This window comes from Prunus mume, linkage group LG4 (genome assembly GCF_029339155.1).
Source record: "Prunus mume cultivar Tortuosa linkage group LG4, ASM2933915v1, whole genome shotgun sequence".
Classification (NCBI taxonomy): Eukaryota; Viridiplantae; Streptophyta; class Magnoliopsida; order Rosales; family Rosaceae; genus Prunus; species Prunus mume.
This window is the reverse complement of record NC_142701.1, coordinates 387,577-404,789: the sequence shown is the minus strand read 5'-3', so window position 1 is coordinate 404,789 and position 17,213 is coordinate 387,577. Positions and strand designations below refer to the sequence as shown.

Sequence of the window (17,213 nt, the reverse complement as noted above, 5' to 3'; positions counted from 1 at the left end):
AGTACCTTCGTCTTGCATGAAGATATTACACAAAGTTGCAGTGCATGGAAGAAATTGGGGCTACTGTGGTTGCAGTATATATGAGGTTTGTCCTAATCAAATATCAAACATTATATCATAAGACGTCGCTTGTTTAATTATTGCGTCGTTTTAAACCACTAACCACGTCGTTATTTTTTACCGTCATGATAAATTAGTTATCACGTCTGTTTCTATTTCAGTTCGTCGTGTGAAATTGTATAATACGTCGTTTGTGTATAAATAACCGTCGCTTGTTTTATATATTTAGGTGCTTATATGATCTTTTGAGAGAAGCAAATATGTGCAGCATGGTTGGCTTTATCGACCCTGCTCAAGTTAGTGCCAACGCTGGGTCACGAATTGTAGCCAACGACTTCGTAAAAAGATGGTGAACAGATTTTCATGATGCCTTACAATCCAGGGTTAGTCTCCTTAAAAGGATTTTGTTTGTATGATTTTCACTAATTGACCACTTATAAAACTGTTTAACTAATTCTGTGTCGTTTGAAACATCTAACCACGTCGGTTATTTATTTATTGAGTCGTTTGAAACAACTAACCACGTCGGTAGTTAATTATCGTCGTGATAAATTTATAATGACGTCGATGATTAAGTTATTACGTCGTGTGAAACTATATAATACGTCGGTTTTTATAAATAAACGCCGCTTTTTTCTCGTGCTGACTTTTATATTAACCGTCGTTTTTTATTTTATTTTTGTGCAGCCGCTCATTGGGTCTTGCTGATTGTGAGGGCAAAGAGGGAAACCGCCTATTTTCTGGATCCTCGCCTGGAAATCGTGTGGTTGATGAGGGGGCAAAAATATCGTGATCGTGCTTTAAAAATTTATAATTCCCACATAGGCAAACCAGGCCGTAAAGCACCAATTTGGAAAACTCGCCAGCACACCAAAGCAACCCAAAGAAGTTGTCGAATGCGGGTATTATGTGATGCGCTTCATGAGGGACATCATCATGGATCCTTCCTTGGAGTTTGAGAAGAAGGTAAGAATAAAATTTTCAGAAACATTTTATGTGGTTTTTTGTATTATCAACGACGGTCATTTAAAATTACCGTCGTTGAATCGATAAACTACGTCGGTTATGAAAAAACGCCGTCTGTGTTCGAATTTCTTTTATTTTGTAAAGCTTAATAATCATTGTTTATGGAGGCAGTTTGCCAAGGGAAAAGATCAAGCGCCATACCCCCAAGCAGCCATTGATGAAGTCAGGAAAGAATGGGCGAGTTTGTTTGCCTTCATATGGATTAGAGGATTTTGGAACACTTGATATTTTTATATGTACTAATTTTGTCTATAATATATAATGTACAAATTTTGTCTATAATATACATCCTTTTTTTCCCTGAAAATTTGTTGAGGTTTTCATAATATAAAAGAAAAACAAATTATGAACTGACGTGTAATAACTTTCCAACGATATAATTATGTAAAAACCGACGAAATGATATTTAGACGTGATGGGACGTATATAAGACGCTCGCTTTGATGACAATTTCGCCATGGTTTTGCTTTTAAACGACGCCCTTTTGAATAAGTAAGTCGCTTATTAGGGTTTAGGTTAATACTTTTTAACGACGGTGATTCAGTCGTGGAATATGTATTTTACGTCAAATGGTGAAACATCCGCCATGGTTTCTCTTTTAAACGACGTCCTTTTTACATGTGAGTCATTTATTATTATTTACAACGTCGTGGTTTGTTGTTGATATAAGAATATTTTATTATTTTTAATTCAAAATTTTAAAAATAAATTTAAAATAAATTCAAAAAATTCAACTTCAACTCCTATGAAGTCATTGATATATTTTCTTCCCCTAAAACCCAAAAAAATGCAGTTTATGTAATAAAAGTTTAAAATGACCACCAAAATAAAATTGTTTTGATGAGTCATAGCATCACTTATATAGTTTGATGGTTTAGGGTTTAGGGTTTGGGGTTTAGGGTTGTTATTTATTAGGGTTTATGGTTAAAGTATAATTTTTGGGGTTTAGGGTTTATGTTTGTTATTTATTAGGATGTAAAACCATAAACAATTTTATAAAATTAAATTTTACAAATATATAATTTATGGTTTTAAAGTTTAGGGTATTACTTTTAACGACGGTGATTGAGTCGTAGAATATTGAGTTTACGTCGTATGGTGAAAAATTCGACGTGGTTTCTCTTTTAAACGACGTTTTGTTTACACGTAAGTCGTTTATTATTATTTACAACGTCGTTAGTTACTTAACCCCGCCGTGGTTTGTTGTTGATATAAAAATATTTTATTATTTTTAATTCAAAATTTTAAAAATAAATTTAAAATAAATTCAAAAAATTCAACTTCAACTCCTATGAAGTCATTGATATATTTTCTTGCCCCTAACCCCAAAAAAATGCAGTTTGTGTAATAAAAGTTTAAAATGACCAACCAAAATAAAATTGTTTTGGTGAGTCATAGCATCACTTATATAGTTTGATGGTTTAGGGTTTAGGGTTTGGGGTTTAGGGTTGTTATTTATTAGGTTTATGGTTAAAGTATAATTTTTGGGGTTTAGGGTTTATGTTTGTTATTTATTAGGATGTAAAACCATAAAAATTTTATAAAATTAAATTTTACAAATATATAATTTATGGTTTTAAAGTTTAGGGTATTACTTTTAACGACGGTGATTGAGTCGTGTAATATTGAGTTTACATCGTATGGTGAAAAATCCGACGTGGTTTCTCTTTTAAACGACGTTTTGTTTACACGTAAGTCGTTTATTATTATTTACAACGTCGTTAATTACTTAACTCCGACGTGGTTTTTCATAGTTTTAACGCCTTTTTTGATTTTGCGTGGTACATAGTTTTACCACGACGTCCTTAATGTAATAAGCGTCATGTTTAATGTTAAATTTTAACGACGCGTGTTTTTTCGGTCGATGTTTTAAAAAGCGCGCTTTCTTAAAATATTCGCGGGACCTAAAATTTTCAGATTTAGCTCTTATTTTTATACTTCTAACCCTGAACCCTAAAATTTTCAGATTTCGCGCAACATAACATCTCGCTCTCTCACTTCATCTCTAATTCAAAGTTGGGCCAGCCTGTGTCAAATCCAATTTGGTCATAATCTGTGAGCTCGCCAACTGTAAGTACAAACCCTCTCTTCCCCTTGTAAATTCATTGAATGATATATTACGTTGTTTTGTTAAAGGGTTTTAGGTATATGTTTTGCGATTTGTTAATAATGTTGTTGGAGGTATGGGTTCATGGATTTTCTGTTTAATGTTTTCTTGATCACTGCTATGTTGAATATGGAATGGATTTCATTTTGTCGGATCTTTTAATCACTCTCTGTTATGTTGAATTGGGAATGGATTTATTGTTTTCATGCTTAGTATATGTTGGTTTCATGTATATGTTGGTTTCTTGCTTGGTTTCATGTCTATGTTGTGTTCTTAATAGGGTTTTGGGATCTTGAAAATAAACTGGATATCGACGCGTTTTATACTACGGTTTTTACTTTAAACCGTCGTTTTTATTATTTATACACGACGGTGTTATTTAACTACCGTCGTTATAATTAGACGACGTAAAATCCGTCGTCTATATATGTCAAATACATCTGCTTTTGTTTAAAACCGCCGTCTCTGTACATTACTTGCTATTAGACTTTATATAATATGCTATAGTGATGGTCATTACTTGTCTTTTCACTTTATTATATATAATAGGGTATAGTGTCGGAGATGGATAAGTCATGGATGCACTCGGATAGAAGATCAAGGCATATGAGTTAGGTGGAAGCATTTTTGAACTTTTCAGAGAAAATCTTCTAACTACCACACATATCCGCTGTCCATGTGTTAAATGTGTTAATTTGAAATTGTTTGGGGTTGGAATTATAAGGGATCACTTATACTTTAATGGAGTTGACCAAAGCTATAAGAATTGGACATTTCACTGAGAACCTTGGGAAGCAAATTACTAATGCTAGTAGAAATGTTGAAGAAGATGATGACCATAGTAGGTACAGTTTTGTGTCCAAGAAATAGAGATGGATGATAATGATTTTGGTGATTTTGGATCTGATCCTTATGAGTTTGCCAATGTGATTGGGGATGGAGATCAACCATTGTACCCGTTGTAGAAAGTACACGGTTATCGCATTAGTGAAGTTGTATAATTTGAAGGCAAAATATGGGATGAGTGATGTCATTTTGTAATTATTGATACTTCAAGGCGATTTGCTTCTGAAGGAAATACAATACAGCCTCTATGTATGAGGAAAAAGACTTTGTGTGCATTGGGGCTGAGTTATGAGAAAATGCACGCATGCCCCAATGATTGCATCTTGTATAGGAAGGAGTATGAGGATTTAACTCATTGTCCTAATTGTGGTATCTCAAGGTGGAAGGAAGGCAAAGATTCAATCTTGAAAGAGGGTGTGCCAGCGAAGGTGGTGTGGTATTTTCCTCCAATTCCAAGGTTTAAAAGGATGTTTCGATCACATGAGACCGCTAAGAGTTTGACTTGGCATGCTGCTAGAAAATCAATTGACGGTTATATGTCTCATCCAGCGGATTTCCGTCTTGGAAACTTCTTGATGATAAATGGCCCGAGTTTGGTAATGAGCCGAGAAACTTGAGATTGGCTCTTTCATCGATGGATTCAATCCCACAGCTCTCTAAGTAGCAGATATAGTTGCGCCGCTTATCTTAGTTACATATAATCTCCCTCCATGGTGCATGAAACGAAAGTTCATGATGTTGATTTTATTGATTTCGGTCCTAAACAGCCCGGAAATGATATAGACGTCTACTTGGAGCCTTTGATTGATGATTTAAAATCTTTGTGGGATGGGATTGGAGGAGTGTATGATGCACATAATGGAGAATACTTTACATCGTGAGCTGCATTAATGTGGACAATTAATGATTTCCCCGCCTATGGAAACTTATATGGTTGTGTTGTTAAAGGATATAAAGCTGTCCAATATGCGGCGATGATACACCTAGTCACAGGTTGAAAAATGGCCACAAAATTTGTTACATTGGGCATAGAAAATGGTTACCGATCAATCATCCATATAGGAGGCAACGTGCAGCTTTTAATGGGAAACCTGAATATGGCACGCCCCTGAGCCATTAACCGGAGAAGAAGTGCTGCATATGGTTGAAGATGGTGACAGAGTTTGTTGGAAGAAGAAATCAATATTCTTTGATCTCGAGTATTGGAAATACCTTCCTGTGAGGCATGTCCTAGATGTTATGCACATTGAGAAGAATGTTTGCGATAGTATCATTGGTACATTGCTTTGGAGATCCTGGAAAAAATAAAGATGGGATTGCTGCTCGATTAGATTTATTGAACATGGGGTCAAAACTGATTTGCAACCCGAGTATGGAGAAAGACGTACTCGTTTGCCTCCCGGGCCTTGGAATTTGTCAAGAGCAGAGAAGAGAGAGGTTTGCAATTCTTTGTATGGTATGAAGGTCCCAAGGTTATTCTTCAAATATAAAAATCTTGTATCTTTACAAGATTCAAGACTTCTTGGCCTTAAATCACATGATTGTCATACCTTAATGCAACAATTGCTCCCTGTGGCAATTCGTTCTGCTTTTGGAGAAGCCTGCAAGGTATGCAATAACTCGTTTGTGCTTCTTCTTCAATGCTATATGTGCAAAGACTGCTGATGTTTCCAAGCTAGATAAGTTGAAAGAAGATGTAGTAGTTACTTTGTGTTTGCTTGAGAAGTACTTTCCCCCTTCATTCTTTAATATCATAGTTCATCTAGTAGTACATCTTGTCAGAGAAGTTCGTCTGTGTGGGCCAGTATATTTTAGATGGATGTATCCGTTTGAAAGATATATGAAAGTGCTAAAGGGGTATGTTCAGAATCGTACTCGTCCCGAAGGTTGCATTGCTGAGCGGTATATAGCTGAAGAAGCTGTAGAGTTTTGTACCGAGCATTTATCTGATGTTAGTACAGTTGGAGTGCCTTCAAGCCAAAAGATGGGAGTTTCAAAGCCATTATCAGGTTGCACAGTGAGCGTAGTTGATCGGGACCTATTGAACCAAGCACATCTATATGTCTTGGAGAATACGGAGGAAGTCCTACCTTATATCGAGTACGTATGAGTTTTATTCTTTAAGTTTCCATTTTAAATTATTTCTTATGTTTATCTTATATGTTTGGGACCGTAATACTTGAATTTTGTGTGTCATGTAGGCAACATATGATCCACATCCAGACCGCTTATCCAAAATTTAGAAAGAGAACAAAGTGGCTGCAGGATAAGCACAATAGCACTTTCATTCAATGGCTACGCTTCAAGGTATATGTTATTGAATAACATATTGACTTTTAATTTTCTTCTTTCTATGTTAGATTGAATTAAGTTATGATTAATTTGCAGGTTCAAAGTGAACTTAATGAGGAAGACAATCATGGCGTATCAGAAAATTTAAGGTGGCTAGCACTGTCCAAACATGGCAGTGCCATTATATAGGAGCTATCTCATTAAAGGTATTAAATTCAACATCAAGGCACAAGATGATGTGCGGACAACTCAAAATAGTGGAGTTTATTTACTTGCACATACTATGCAAGTTGCTAGTGCCAAGGATTAAAACCCAATTCTCTCAAATATGGGTTTCTATGGTGTCATTCAAGAAATTTGGGACATTGACTACCAAAAGTTTACAATCCCAGTCTTTAGGTGTGATTGGATTGATAATACTTCTGGTCTTGTAGTGGACTAACTTGGATTTACCCTTGTAGATTTGACTAAAATTGGACATAGGAATGACCAATTTGTTTTGGCTTCTCAAGTAAAACAAGTATTTTTTGTTGACGACCCGATGCATCGTGGTTGGTCGGTAGTGTTATCAATGCCTAATAGAGAATATAATGATGTTATTGGTGATGATGTCTTAGGTGATGGAGAATTGAGTGTGAGCCATTTACTAGGGGATGCCATATGTTGACACATTTGATGAAGTGGTGGTTGAGTTAGGGAGTCAAAATATTCGAGATGGGTGTGAAGATATATGGGTTGAATGATGCTTTATGTAATTGGCAGTGTATGACATTAATTTTGTAATATATTGTAATGTGATTTCTTCACTTTCATTATACAGGTTTTGGCCACAAAACAATCAGTACAAAAATTACTGGTTCCAGATTACAAACACGACGGTTTTGATAAAAATGTGAAAAAGGTTTTGGCCACAAAACAATCAGTACAAAAATTACTGGTTCCAGATTACAAACACGACGGTTTTGATAAAAATGTGAAAAACCAACGTCTGTTCTAATAAATAACGACGTTTTGGAGCATTCAACGACCGCAATATATTTACCGACATCTTAAAGCAAAGTAACAATGAAGAACCACGACGCTATTGTGAAACAGTTATCCTAGGATAACACGTCGGACAAGCATAAAGAACCGCCATGTAATTCAAAATAACACGACTCCAATCCCATAACACCGACGTCTAAAAGACGAGAACTTTAACCTGAACGTTACAAAAGACGACGTCGTCATGAATTTACCACGTCGCATGTTCTTTCATAAACGAAGTGGAAAAGGATGAATTCACGACGGTATTTGAAGTCCATTAAATTTGTCGACGTTAAGATTTATGAATTAGACGACGTTAATTTTTTTAATGAAGACGTATAAATTATTAAACACGACGGTCTTTTTCATGGTACCGACGTTGTATATAGACGACAACGTCGTCCTTATAAATTACTGTGTCGTAATTAATGACCCCATCATTTTTTCCACGTCGTTTATTTTCAAAATATGACGTATAAATTCTGTAATACGGCTCTCATTTATTTGGAACCGACGTTGTTTATTCATTTCAACGTCGTCTCAGTAAATACATACGTCGTAAGTAATGAACCTGACATCTATTTCCACGTCATAATTCATAGAAAAATCGAAGGCAAAATTTATTTTACGACGGTATTTGAAGTCCATTAAACTTGTCGACGTTAAGATATATGAATTAGACGACGTCAATTTTTTAAATGAAGACGTATAAATTATTAAAGACGACAGTCTTTTTAATGGTAACGACGTTGTATATAGACTACAACGTCGTCATTATAAATTACTGTGTCATAGTTAATGACACCATCTTTTTTCACGTCGTTTATTTTCAAAATATGACGTATAAATTCTGTAATACGGCTCTCATTTATTTGGAACCGACGTTATTTATCCAATTCAACGTCGTCTCTGTAAATACATGCGTCGTAAGTAATGACCCTGACATCAATTTCCACGTCATAATTCATAGAAAAATCGAAGTGGAAAATTTATTTTACGACGGTTGTGGGAAATGTTGTGACGTAGTAGGTGTCAATAACGTCGTCTATTATGATTGTAAAGACGTCGTATTTATATTTGTCGTTAAATATTTATTTAACGGCGTTAAGTTTTAGTTCTCGTTGTATGTTTATCTTGCGGCCATGTTCGTTAATATATGTCATCTGCTTCCTTTTAACGACGTTTTTTTGTTGGAGTTGGTCGTCTATTCTCATCCTCGACTGTTTTTTATGTCTTTTTGCAGCACAAAGACGTCGGTTTTTATTTTTTGATGACTTTTTTTGTTTTAACAACGACGGTTATTCATCGTTGTGGTTTGGTTATGGAAAAGATGTCGGTGGATTCCACGACCATTTGAAAACAGAATACACGACGGTGAATTCCCGTCGTGTTTTTCCTTTTTTGTAGTAGTGGATGGTCAGCCTTCTTCTCTTCAAAATCAGGATTTGCAGCCATGAGAGGTGGGTTGAGGAAGGATTTGCAGCCAAGTCATGTAACTCGAGTAGTTTATAAGCCATGTTTGAACATGGTGCACATAGGTCTCTCTTGAGCTCCCTATTGTCCTCCCATATATGGAATAGTTAGGATTAACCAACTAGTAGGTTCATAATCTTTTTTATCATCTTGAGCTCCATAACTAGTTCCACTATAATCAGACATGACATAACCATAGCCACCATAAAGATTCATTTGAGTTAGTACTAGGTCTAGTTCCTATGCTCATAGATCCAAAACTGATCGTCATGTCCTCTTCAGATTGATTGGAGGTATGTGGGCAGTGGACTGTGCGTAGATTTTTCATATTAATAAATTCTAGGGTTCAAGGCAAGGATTAGTTATTTTTGGGTTTCAATTTGCTTCAATTGCCTTCAAACTTCTAAATTTTTTTTGGGTTCTATTATGGGTATCGGGAAATATCGGGGATATTGGCAAAATATTGGGGATATCGCACTTATCGGGTATATGTCGTCGATACAAGAGAAGATATGGCCTTACCCCCCTGTATCGGTGTCGATAGTTGAAAATACCAATATATCGGCAGATATATCAGTGTATCTGCAGATATTTCAATCCTTGGGACCATTTTGATACTAAATGGAGAATTGGAGGACTATTGAAATGAAAATTTTAGTTTGTGAACCAAAATAAAACTTGGCAATAGTTGGGGGACCATTTCGGTCAATAACTCAATAATTTACCCTTTGTCAATAAGGGAGGGGGAATTCAAACTTGGGACTTCTTCTAACATTGGAAAGAGAAGTACCACCAAACCAATAGCTAGTTGGTTGTACACATTTAAAATCACAAAAATCACAACTCAATCTACCCAATTGTAATGGGAGGGAAAAAAATACCTTCTTGTTCAAGTTTAACAATCCAATATTTACTATTAAACATTTTAACTAATTTTTCCATTGGTTATCCAATTGCACCTTTCGCTGGGTGTTTTAATGAATTAATTCAAATATCATATATGGAAATTATTAAAAGATAAAATTTACAACTTCATCATTTAAAATTTCATTATTTGGATATCAATAAATTATTGAAAATAATTAGAAATAAAAATTAAGTGATTGTTGGTAATACCAAATTTTTATTACGGAAATATTTATTAGAATTAAAGATTAATAATAGACATTTTGAATTGTTGAAACATAAGACAAAGTGAATCCTATAAAGGTGTCCCTCAAACAAGTTATTTGAGATATTCCTCAATTGAAGTTCCAACTGAAACAACCATAGAAAATGGCGCGTGTGCAAGATACGCACATAGAGAACAAAGTGGCTGCAGGATAAGCACAATAGCACTTTCATTCAATGGCTACGCTTCAAGGTATATGTTATTGAATAACATATTGGACTTTTAATTTTCTTCTTTCTATGTTAGATTGAATTAAGATATGATTAATTTGCAGGTTCAAAGTGAACTTCATGAGGAAGACAATCATGGCGTATCAAAAATTTAAGGTGGCTAGCAGCTGGTCCAAACATGGCAGTGCCATCATATAGGAGCTATCTTATTAAAGGTATTAAATTTAACATCAAGGCACAAGATGATGTGCGGACAACTCAAAATAGTGGAGTTTATTTACTTGCACATACCATGCAAGTTGCTAGTGCCAAGGATAAAAACCCAATTCTCTCAAATATGAGTTTCTATGGTGTCATTAATTTGGGACCGTGACTACCAAAAGTTTACAATCCCAGTCTTTAGGTGTGATTGGATAGATAGTACTTCTGGTCTTGTAGTCGACAAACTTGGATTTACCCTTGTAGATTTGACAAAAACTGGACATAGGAATGACCAATTTGTTTTGGCTTCTCAAGTCAAACAAGTATTTTTTGTTGATGACCTAATGCATCGTGGTTGGTCGGTAGTGTTATCAATGCCTAATGGAGAATATAATGATGTTATTGGTGATGACGTCTTAGGTGATGTGAGAATTGAGTGTGAGCCATTTACTAGAGGGATGCCAAATGTTGACACATTTGATGAACTAGTGGGTGAGTTTGGGAGTCAAAATATTCGAGATGGATGTGAAGATATATGGATTGAATGATGCTTATGTAATTGGCAGTGTATGACATTAATTTTGTAATATATTGTAATGTGATTTCTTCATTTTCATTATACAAGTTTTGGCCACAAAACAATCAATACAAAAAATACTGGTTCAAGATTACAAACACGACGGTCTTGATAAAAATGTGAAAAACAAACGTCTGTTCTAATAAAAAACGACGTTTTGGAGCATTCAACGACCGCAATATATTCACCGACGTCTTAAAGCAACGTAACAAAGAAGAACCACGACGCTATTGTGAAATAATTATTAAGGATATCACATCGGAGAAGCATAAAGAGCCGCCATGTAATTCCAAATAACACGACTCCAATCCCATAATACCGACGTCTAAAAGACGAGATATCTAACCTGAACCTTACAAAAGACGACGTCGTCTTAACTTTACCCCGTCGCATGTTCTTTCATAAACGAAGTGGAAAAGGACGAATTCACGGCGGTATTTGAAATCCATTGGTAAATTTGTCGACGTTAAGATATATTTGGACATTGTTCCTTTACAAAAACAACGTTATATGAATGTATCCACGTCTCTTTTCTTATGATAATGTCGTTAAAATTTATTTACACGGTAAATTTCGGATAAACAACGCCGTCTAATAGGAGTTAGACGGTGGTAATTTTGTTAATGATGACGTATAAATTATGAAACACGCTGTCTTTTGCATGATAACGACGTAGTATATTGACGACAACGTCGTCTTTATTAATTAATGTGTCGTAAGTAATGACCCCAACATATTTTCCACGTCATTTATTTTCAGATCGTGTCGTTAAAGCTATTTTACACGGCGGTGGACTGAGAAACGTTGCCGTCTCAGATTCATTAGACGACGATTATATTTTAAAAAATGACGTATAAATTCTGTAATACGGCTCTTATTTATTTGGAACCAACGTTGTTTATTAGTAGAACGTCGTCAGTGTAAATATATGCGTCGTAAGTAATGACCCAAACATCTATTTCCACGTCATCATTAATAGAAAAATCGAAGTGGAAAACTCATTTCACGACGGTTATTGTAAAGATACTGACGTAGTAGGAGTCAATAACGTCGTCGATTATGTATTTAAAGACGTCATATTTTTCTTTGTCGTGAAAGGTATATTTAACGGCGGTGAGTTTTAGTTTTCGTCGTTGTATGTATATCTTGCGGCCATGTTCTGTTAATATATGTCATATGTTTCCTTTTTAACGACGCTTTTGTTATAATTGGTCGTCTATTCTCATCCTCGACTGGTTTTTTATCTCTTTTTCCATTACAAAGACGTCGGTTATTATTTGTTAATGACGTTGTTTGTTTTAACAACGACGGTGATTCAGCGTCGTGGTTTGACACTCAAATAGATGTCGGTCGATTTCACGATGGTTTGAAAACCGAATACACGACGGTGAATTCCCGTCGTCTTTGCCTTTGTAGTAGTGATGCATGTTTAACCTTTCTAATTAGTCTACTTCCTGATTGCAGATGGGGGAAGCACTCCACTTGATGAAGCCCGTATTAGTGGAAATAAGAAACTAATCAAACTACTAGAAGTTGCCAGAGCTTTGCAGTTGTCAGAATTCTCATATCAGTATCATCAAGAAACTACCTATGCATGTTTCTGATCAATGTGTATTATCAATAATACGTTTATCGATTAAATGATAAATGTTTATAGGAGATGGAACAAAAGTTCTAAGATGTTGATATATTGTTGAGAATTTTGTTTGAATCTTTAATTCCCCTTTTGATTTTCTAATGTGCGTACCTTGAAATGCATGGATTGCACTATTATTGTTTATCTGGCTTGATAATTCTCAATGTCAATTATTCTCACTAGTCTTGTAATAATCAAGGACCTGAGTAATCTTGGATCATGGAAGTAATGCATGAATGCATCAAGTAATCTAGATCGGAACAGTAAAACGAAAGAAGCACAACTTTTATTCCCACAGATAGTCTTAGCTAGGTTACATAAATTAATGCATGAGCAGCAGCTGCATGCAATATTATTGAAACCCAAATCATAACATAAGGAAAACTTAAGAAAATGCCACTTTCGCAGGGAACGTGATTGCATTTAGCGTATGCAATAAGCCTTTTAAACCTATAGGTGACCCTGATAGGACGAGTGAAGTCTCGTGAGGGTTTCCAAGTGACGCTACCCACAAACATCTAATTAACTGAACAGGATGATCATCCTGGAAGTTTTTCGACAATGAAGGCAGGGGTATTGGTGGGTCTTGCACTTTCGGCAGCGAGGGCATCATCGAAGTCGGTTCCAGATTTTGGCTCTGCAAGGTTTCCCAATTGCACGTGGACGAACTGGTATACGCCGTCGACATACGGTGCCGGTTTTTGCAAAACCACAGGCTTGAAGAGTGTACATGACCACAGGTTTTTATTTGGCTGTTTCTCGTCAGCGTCGGCTACAATCCACGTACTGTCTTGGCCTGCCGTTCTCAAGTATTTGTCATTGTACGTGCTTTTTATATGCACCAGACTGGGTTGGTTTACGTCCTTCTCCACTTTGAACCTTGCGTATTTGCTGTGACTTTCCTCTCCGGAGGCTTCGAGCCTATTTGGCAGCTCTGCGGTGGATTGGTCTTTGAGGACCACGTATTTCTGGTTCCTGACTGACTTAAGGGCAAAAAACTTTGGTAAGTCTGCCATTTCTGATGATCTCTGTTTCTCTCTCTCTCGTTGCTTATTGCTTTTCCTAGCTACAACCTGCTGTGCTATTTATAATAAGCAAACCCAAACCATGCATGCAGCTTTCACTTATTTTTCTTGCTGTACTGGCCCGCCATAACAGAGAAAATTAAATCCACAAAAATCGTGCTGTTAAACGAACAATTAACTTAATACACCATACTACCAAACTATTTATTGAATTACTAATTTACCCTAATATAAAATGATCAAAAAAGATATATTGAATTGTGAAACAAAAGTAATTTTAATAAGTACACCCTACTCAATATATTTGAACCCTAATCAAATTAGAATTTTCGAGTTTGATTCCAAACATATTTGAGATAAAAATTCAAAGCTTTTGTCAATGTAAATTTTTTTTCTATCACTTCCATAATTCCTGACATCAATGAAGAAAAAGCTTTGAGAGGAGAAAAGATTTAAGCTGCCGAACATAATCCCTTGCCAAAAATCCATGGTTATTCATCAAACAGCGTGAAAACAACTTAAATATTATTTCATTTTGATCAGCAAAGCTGGCCAAGCTTTTATGAACTTTTGGAGGGAATTGTGGAAAGTCCACCACCTTCTGCACCATCAGATGAGTTCTCCCCGAGTTTTGTTCGTCTGCCCGTTAATAAGATATTTACATGCATACTTCACCTTATACATATCTAATTCACTGGCATGTGACTGTTTATTTTTCCCATTACATCTGCAGCATACAGAAGAACCCTCAAGACAGATCATCATCTTTAGACCTTCTGGTTAGTACTCATGAATTTGGTTCAATGAGTGGGTGTATCCCTGACGGTTTAGATTTGATGAAGGGAAAAGGAGTTGACAGGAACATATTTGATGAAGACGACCAATTCATGTAAAATGGGGTGTACTAATTAGTATTATGGTGTAGGGTGTACCTAGTTAATTTTACATTTTGATTTAAATATTACGGTGTACTTATATCATAGAGTGTACTCAGTTAATTTTAGGATTCGTTTAACAACACCCCACAAAAAAAAAGAAAAAGAAAAGGCGTGCTTCACATCTTCAAATAAAACAAAGATAAGCTTAGTACGTATTTTCTTCTTTGTTGTAATGTGAACTTGGTTATGTAATTTCTACTACTTGTACTTATGGGCCATAGCCATTTACCAATTATAATTATGTCATTAATTAGGATTGAACAACATAGTTGTTGAGGTGTTTACATACTTTAATTACGGACGTATGATAGGTTTAGGAGAGTGGTACGTAGTTTCAATTGTTCCTTTCACACAGGCACATCTTCATTATTTTACTGCGAAACCATTTCTCTTAAGCAAAAGCTATCAGTTTTACGTAGGTTTGACAGTTGCAGAAGATTCTTTTTAATTTCGACCCTCTACAAACAAATAAATCAAAGAAAAAAGAAGAAGAGAATATTAATTAATTCATATATTTCAATTTCTTGTGTGAAGCTTTTAAATTCATTTCAACAGAATATCAGTAAGATGAAGTTCGATTTCCTTGAGCATGAAACGTATCCTTAATACAAGAATAAAGCTTCAAAGATCGCTTCATCTACAGCTTGAAAGAATAAAGCTTGAAAGATAGCTTCATCCATAGCTTGAAAGAATAAAGTTCGTTTTCCTTGAAAGAATAAAGCTTGAAAGATAGCTTCATCCACGGCTTGAAAGAATAAAGTTCAATTTCCTTGAGCATAATCATTGATCTGCTGTAGTGCATGATGAGATTCTTTCAAAAATAGCTTCATCCACAGCATGAACGAGAAAGAATAAAGCCGTTTTGTCCTTCTTCCGAGTCTCCTTCAGTTTGATGGTGGGAATGGGATTTGGCTATGGGATGCGGTCTATGCAACCACCTCTTTGTCCCCTCTTGCTTCGTCTTCTTGGAGTTAGTTGTGGAAGATCAATCATAGTAATCCCAGTAATCCGAAGCTTTACGGTAATCAGGCCTAGAAGAGATATTTTGTATGAGGCAAGGCCATTGAAAATCATAATGGATACCAAAATCAATTATGTAGATCCTTGTTGCTTTCTCACCTACATTCATTATTGTCTCATTTGAGAAGAAATTTGATAGCTTCTTAAATGGCCATGTGGCACGATAAAGATGGTCAGCCTTCTTCTCTTCAAAATCAGGATTTGCAGCCATGGAGAGAGAGAGAGAGAGAGAGAGAGAGAGAGAGACGCTTTGGCCCCTCAATTTCAAAAACAATTGACAGACTTTGACGGTAGGACCGTTCAAGGATTAAAATATAGGCCATGCATATAATATCGGGCCTCCAATTTATGGATATTTCGGGGGATATATCGTTATTGTTTTAGGTATTGGGAAAAAATCAACAAAAATGACAGATATAGGCATTGAAACAAATAATTTTGGTGTAAAACTTTCATAAATGTTATGTGCATTATCAATGAATGTATTGAACAAATAAAACTCAAAATTTACTAATAATAAGATATACATATGATGAAATATAAGTGGTATGTAATGCGCGTTAATGAAAAGTTTGAAAATAAAATGTTGATTAGAATGAATAAACCATGCATAAATTCATAGTTTGTTTAAACATTGGATTACAATTTAGATAAACGTCCATCTACATAAATGAAGAGCTCCTATGAGGTTTAAACAATGAGGAACAACCATCTAGATTCATACAATAGTCATACCAAGTCATGTAACTCGAGTAGTTTATAAGCCATGTTTGAACACGGTGCACATAGGTCTCTCTTGAGCTCCCTATTGTCCTTCCATATATGGGGTAGTTAGGATTAACCAACTAGTAGGTTCATAATCTTTTTATCATCTTGAACTCCATAACTAGTTCCACTATAATCAGACATGCCATAACCAGAGCCATCATAAAGATTCATTTGAGTTAGTACTAGGTCTAGTTCCTATGCTCATAGATCCAAAATTGATTGTCATGTCCTCTTCAGATGGATTGGAGGTATGTGGAGAGTGGACTGTGCGTAGATTCTTCATATTAATAAATTCTAGGGTTCTAGGCAAGGATTAGTTATTTTTGGGTTTCAATTTGCTTCAATTGCCTTCAAACTTCTAAATTTTTTTTGGGTTCTATTATGGGTATTGGGAAATATCGGGGATATTGGCAAAATATTGGGATATCGTGACTTATCGGGATATGTCGTCGATACAGAGAAGATATGGCCTTACTCTCAGATCGGGTGTCGACAGTTGAAAATACCGATATATCAGCAGATATATCGGTGTATCGGCCGATATTTTAATCCTTGGGACCATTTTGATACTAAATGGAGAATTAGAGGACTATTGAAATGAAAATTTTAGTTTGTGAACCAAAATAAAACTTGGCAATAGTTGGGGGACCATTTCGGTCAATAACTCAATAATTTACCCTTTGTCAATAAGGGAGGGGGAATTCAAACTTGGGACCTCTTCTAACATCGGAAAGAGAAGTACCACCAAACCAATAGCTAGTTGGTTGTACACATTTAAAATCACTAAAATCACAACTCAATCTACCCAATTGTAATGGGGAAAAAAAACCTTCTTGTTCAAGTTTAACAATCCAATATTTACTATCAAACATTTTTA

The 17,213-nt window shown here is 35.5% G+C and overlaps 1 protein-coding gene across 1 annotated transcript; it reads right to left on the bottom strand.

Moving 5' to 3' along the window:
* Positions 1–13,124: 13,124 nt before the first annotated feature.
* On the bottom strand, positions 13,125–13,601 carry LOC103328664 (uncharacterized). Its single transcript, XM_008231071.2, has one exon. The coding sequence runs from the start codon at positions 13,599–13,601 to the stop codon at positions 13,125–13,127; it is 477 nt and encodes a 158-aa protein (XP_008229293.2).
* Positions 13,602–17,213: the final 3,612 nt, after the last annotated feature.

Bases quoted from the DNA above. Each gene is read 5' to 3' on its own strand.
- LOC103328664 (XM_008231071.2), bottom strand. From the start codon at position 13,601: ATGGCAGACTTACCAAAGTTTTTTGCCCTTAAGTCAGTCAGGAACCAG.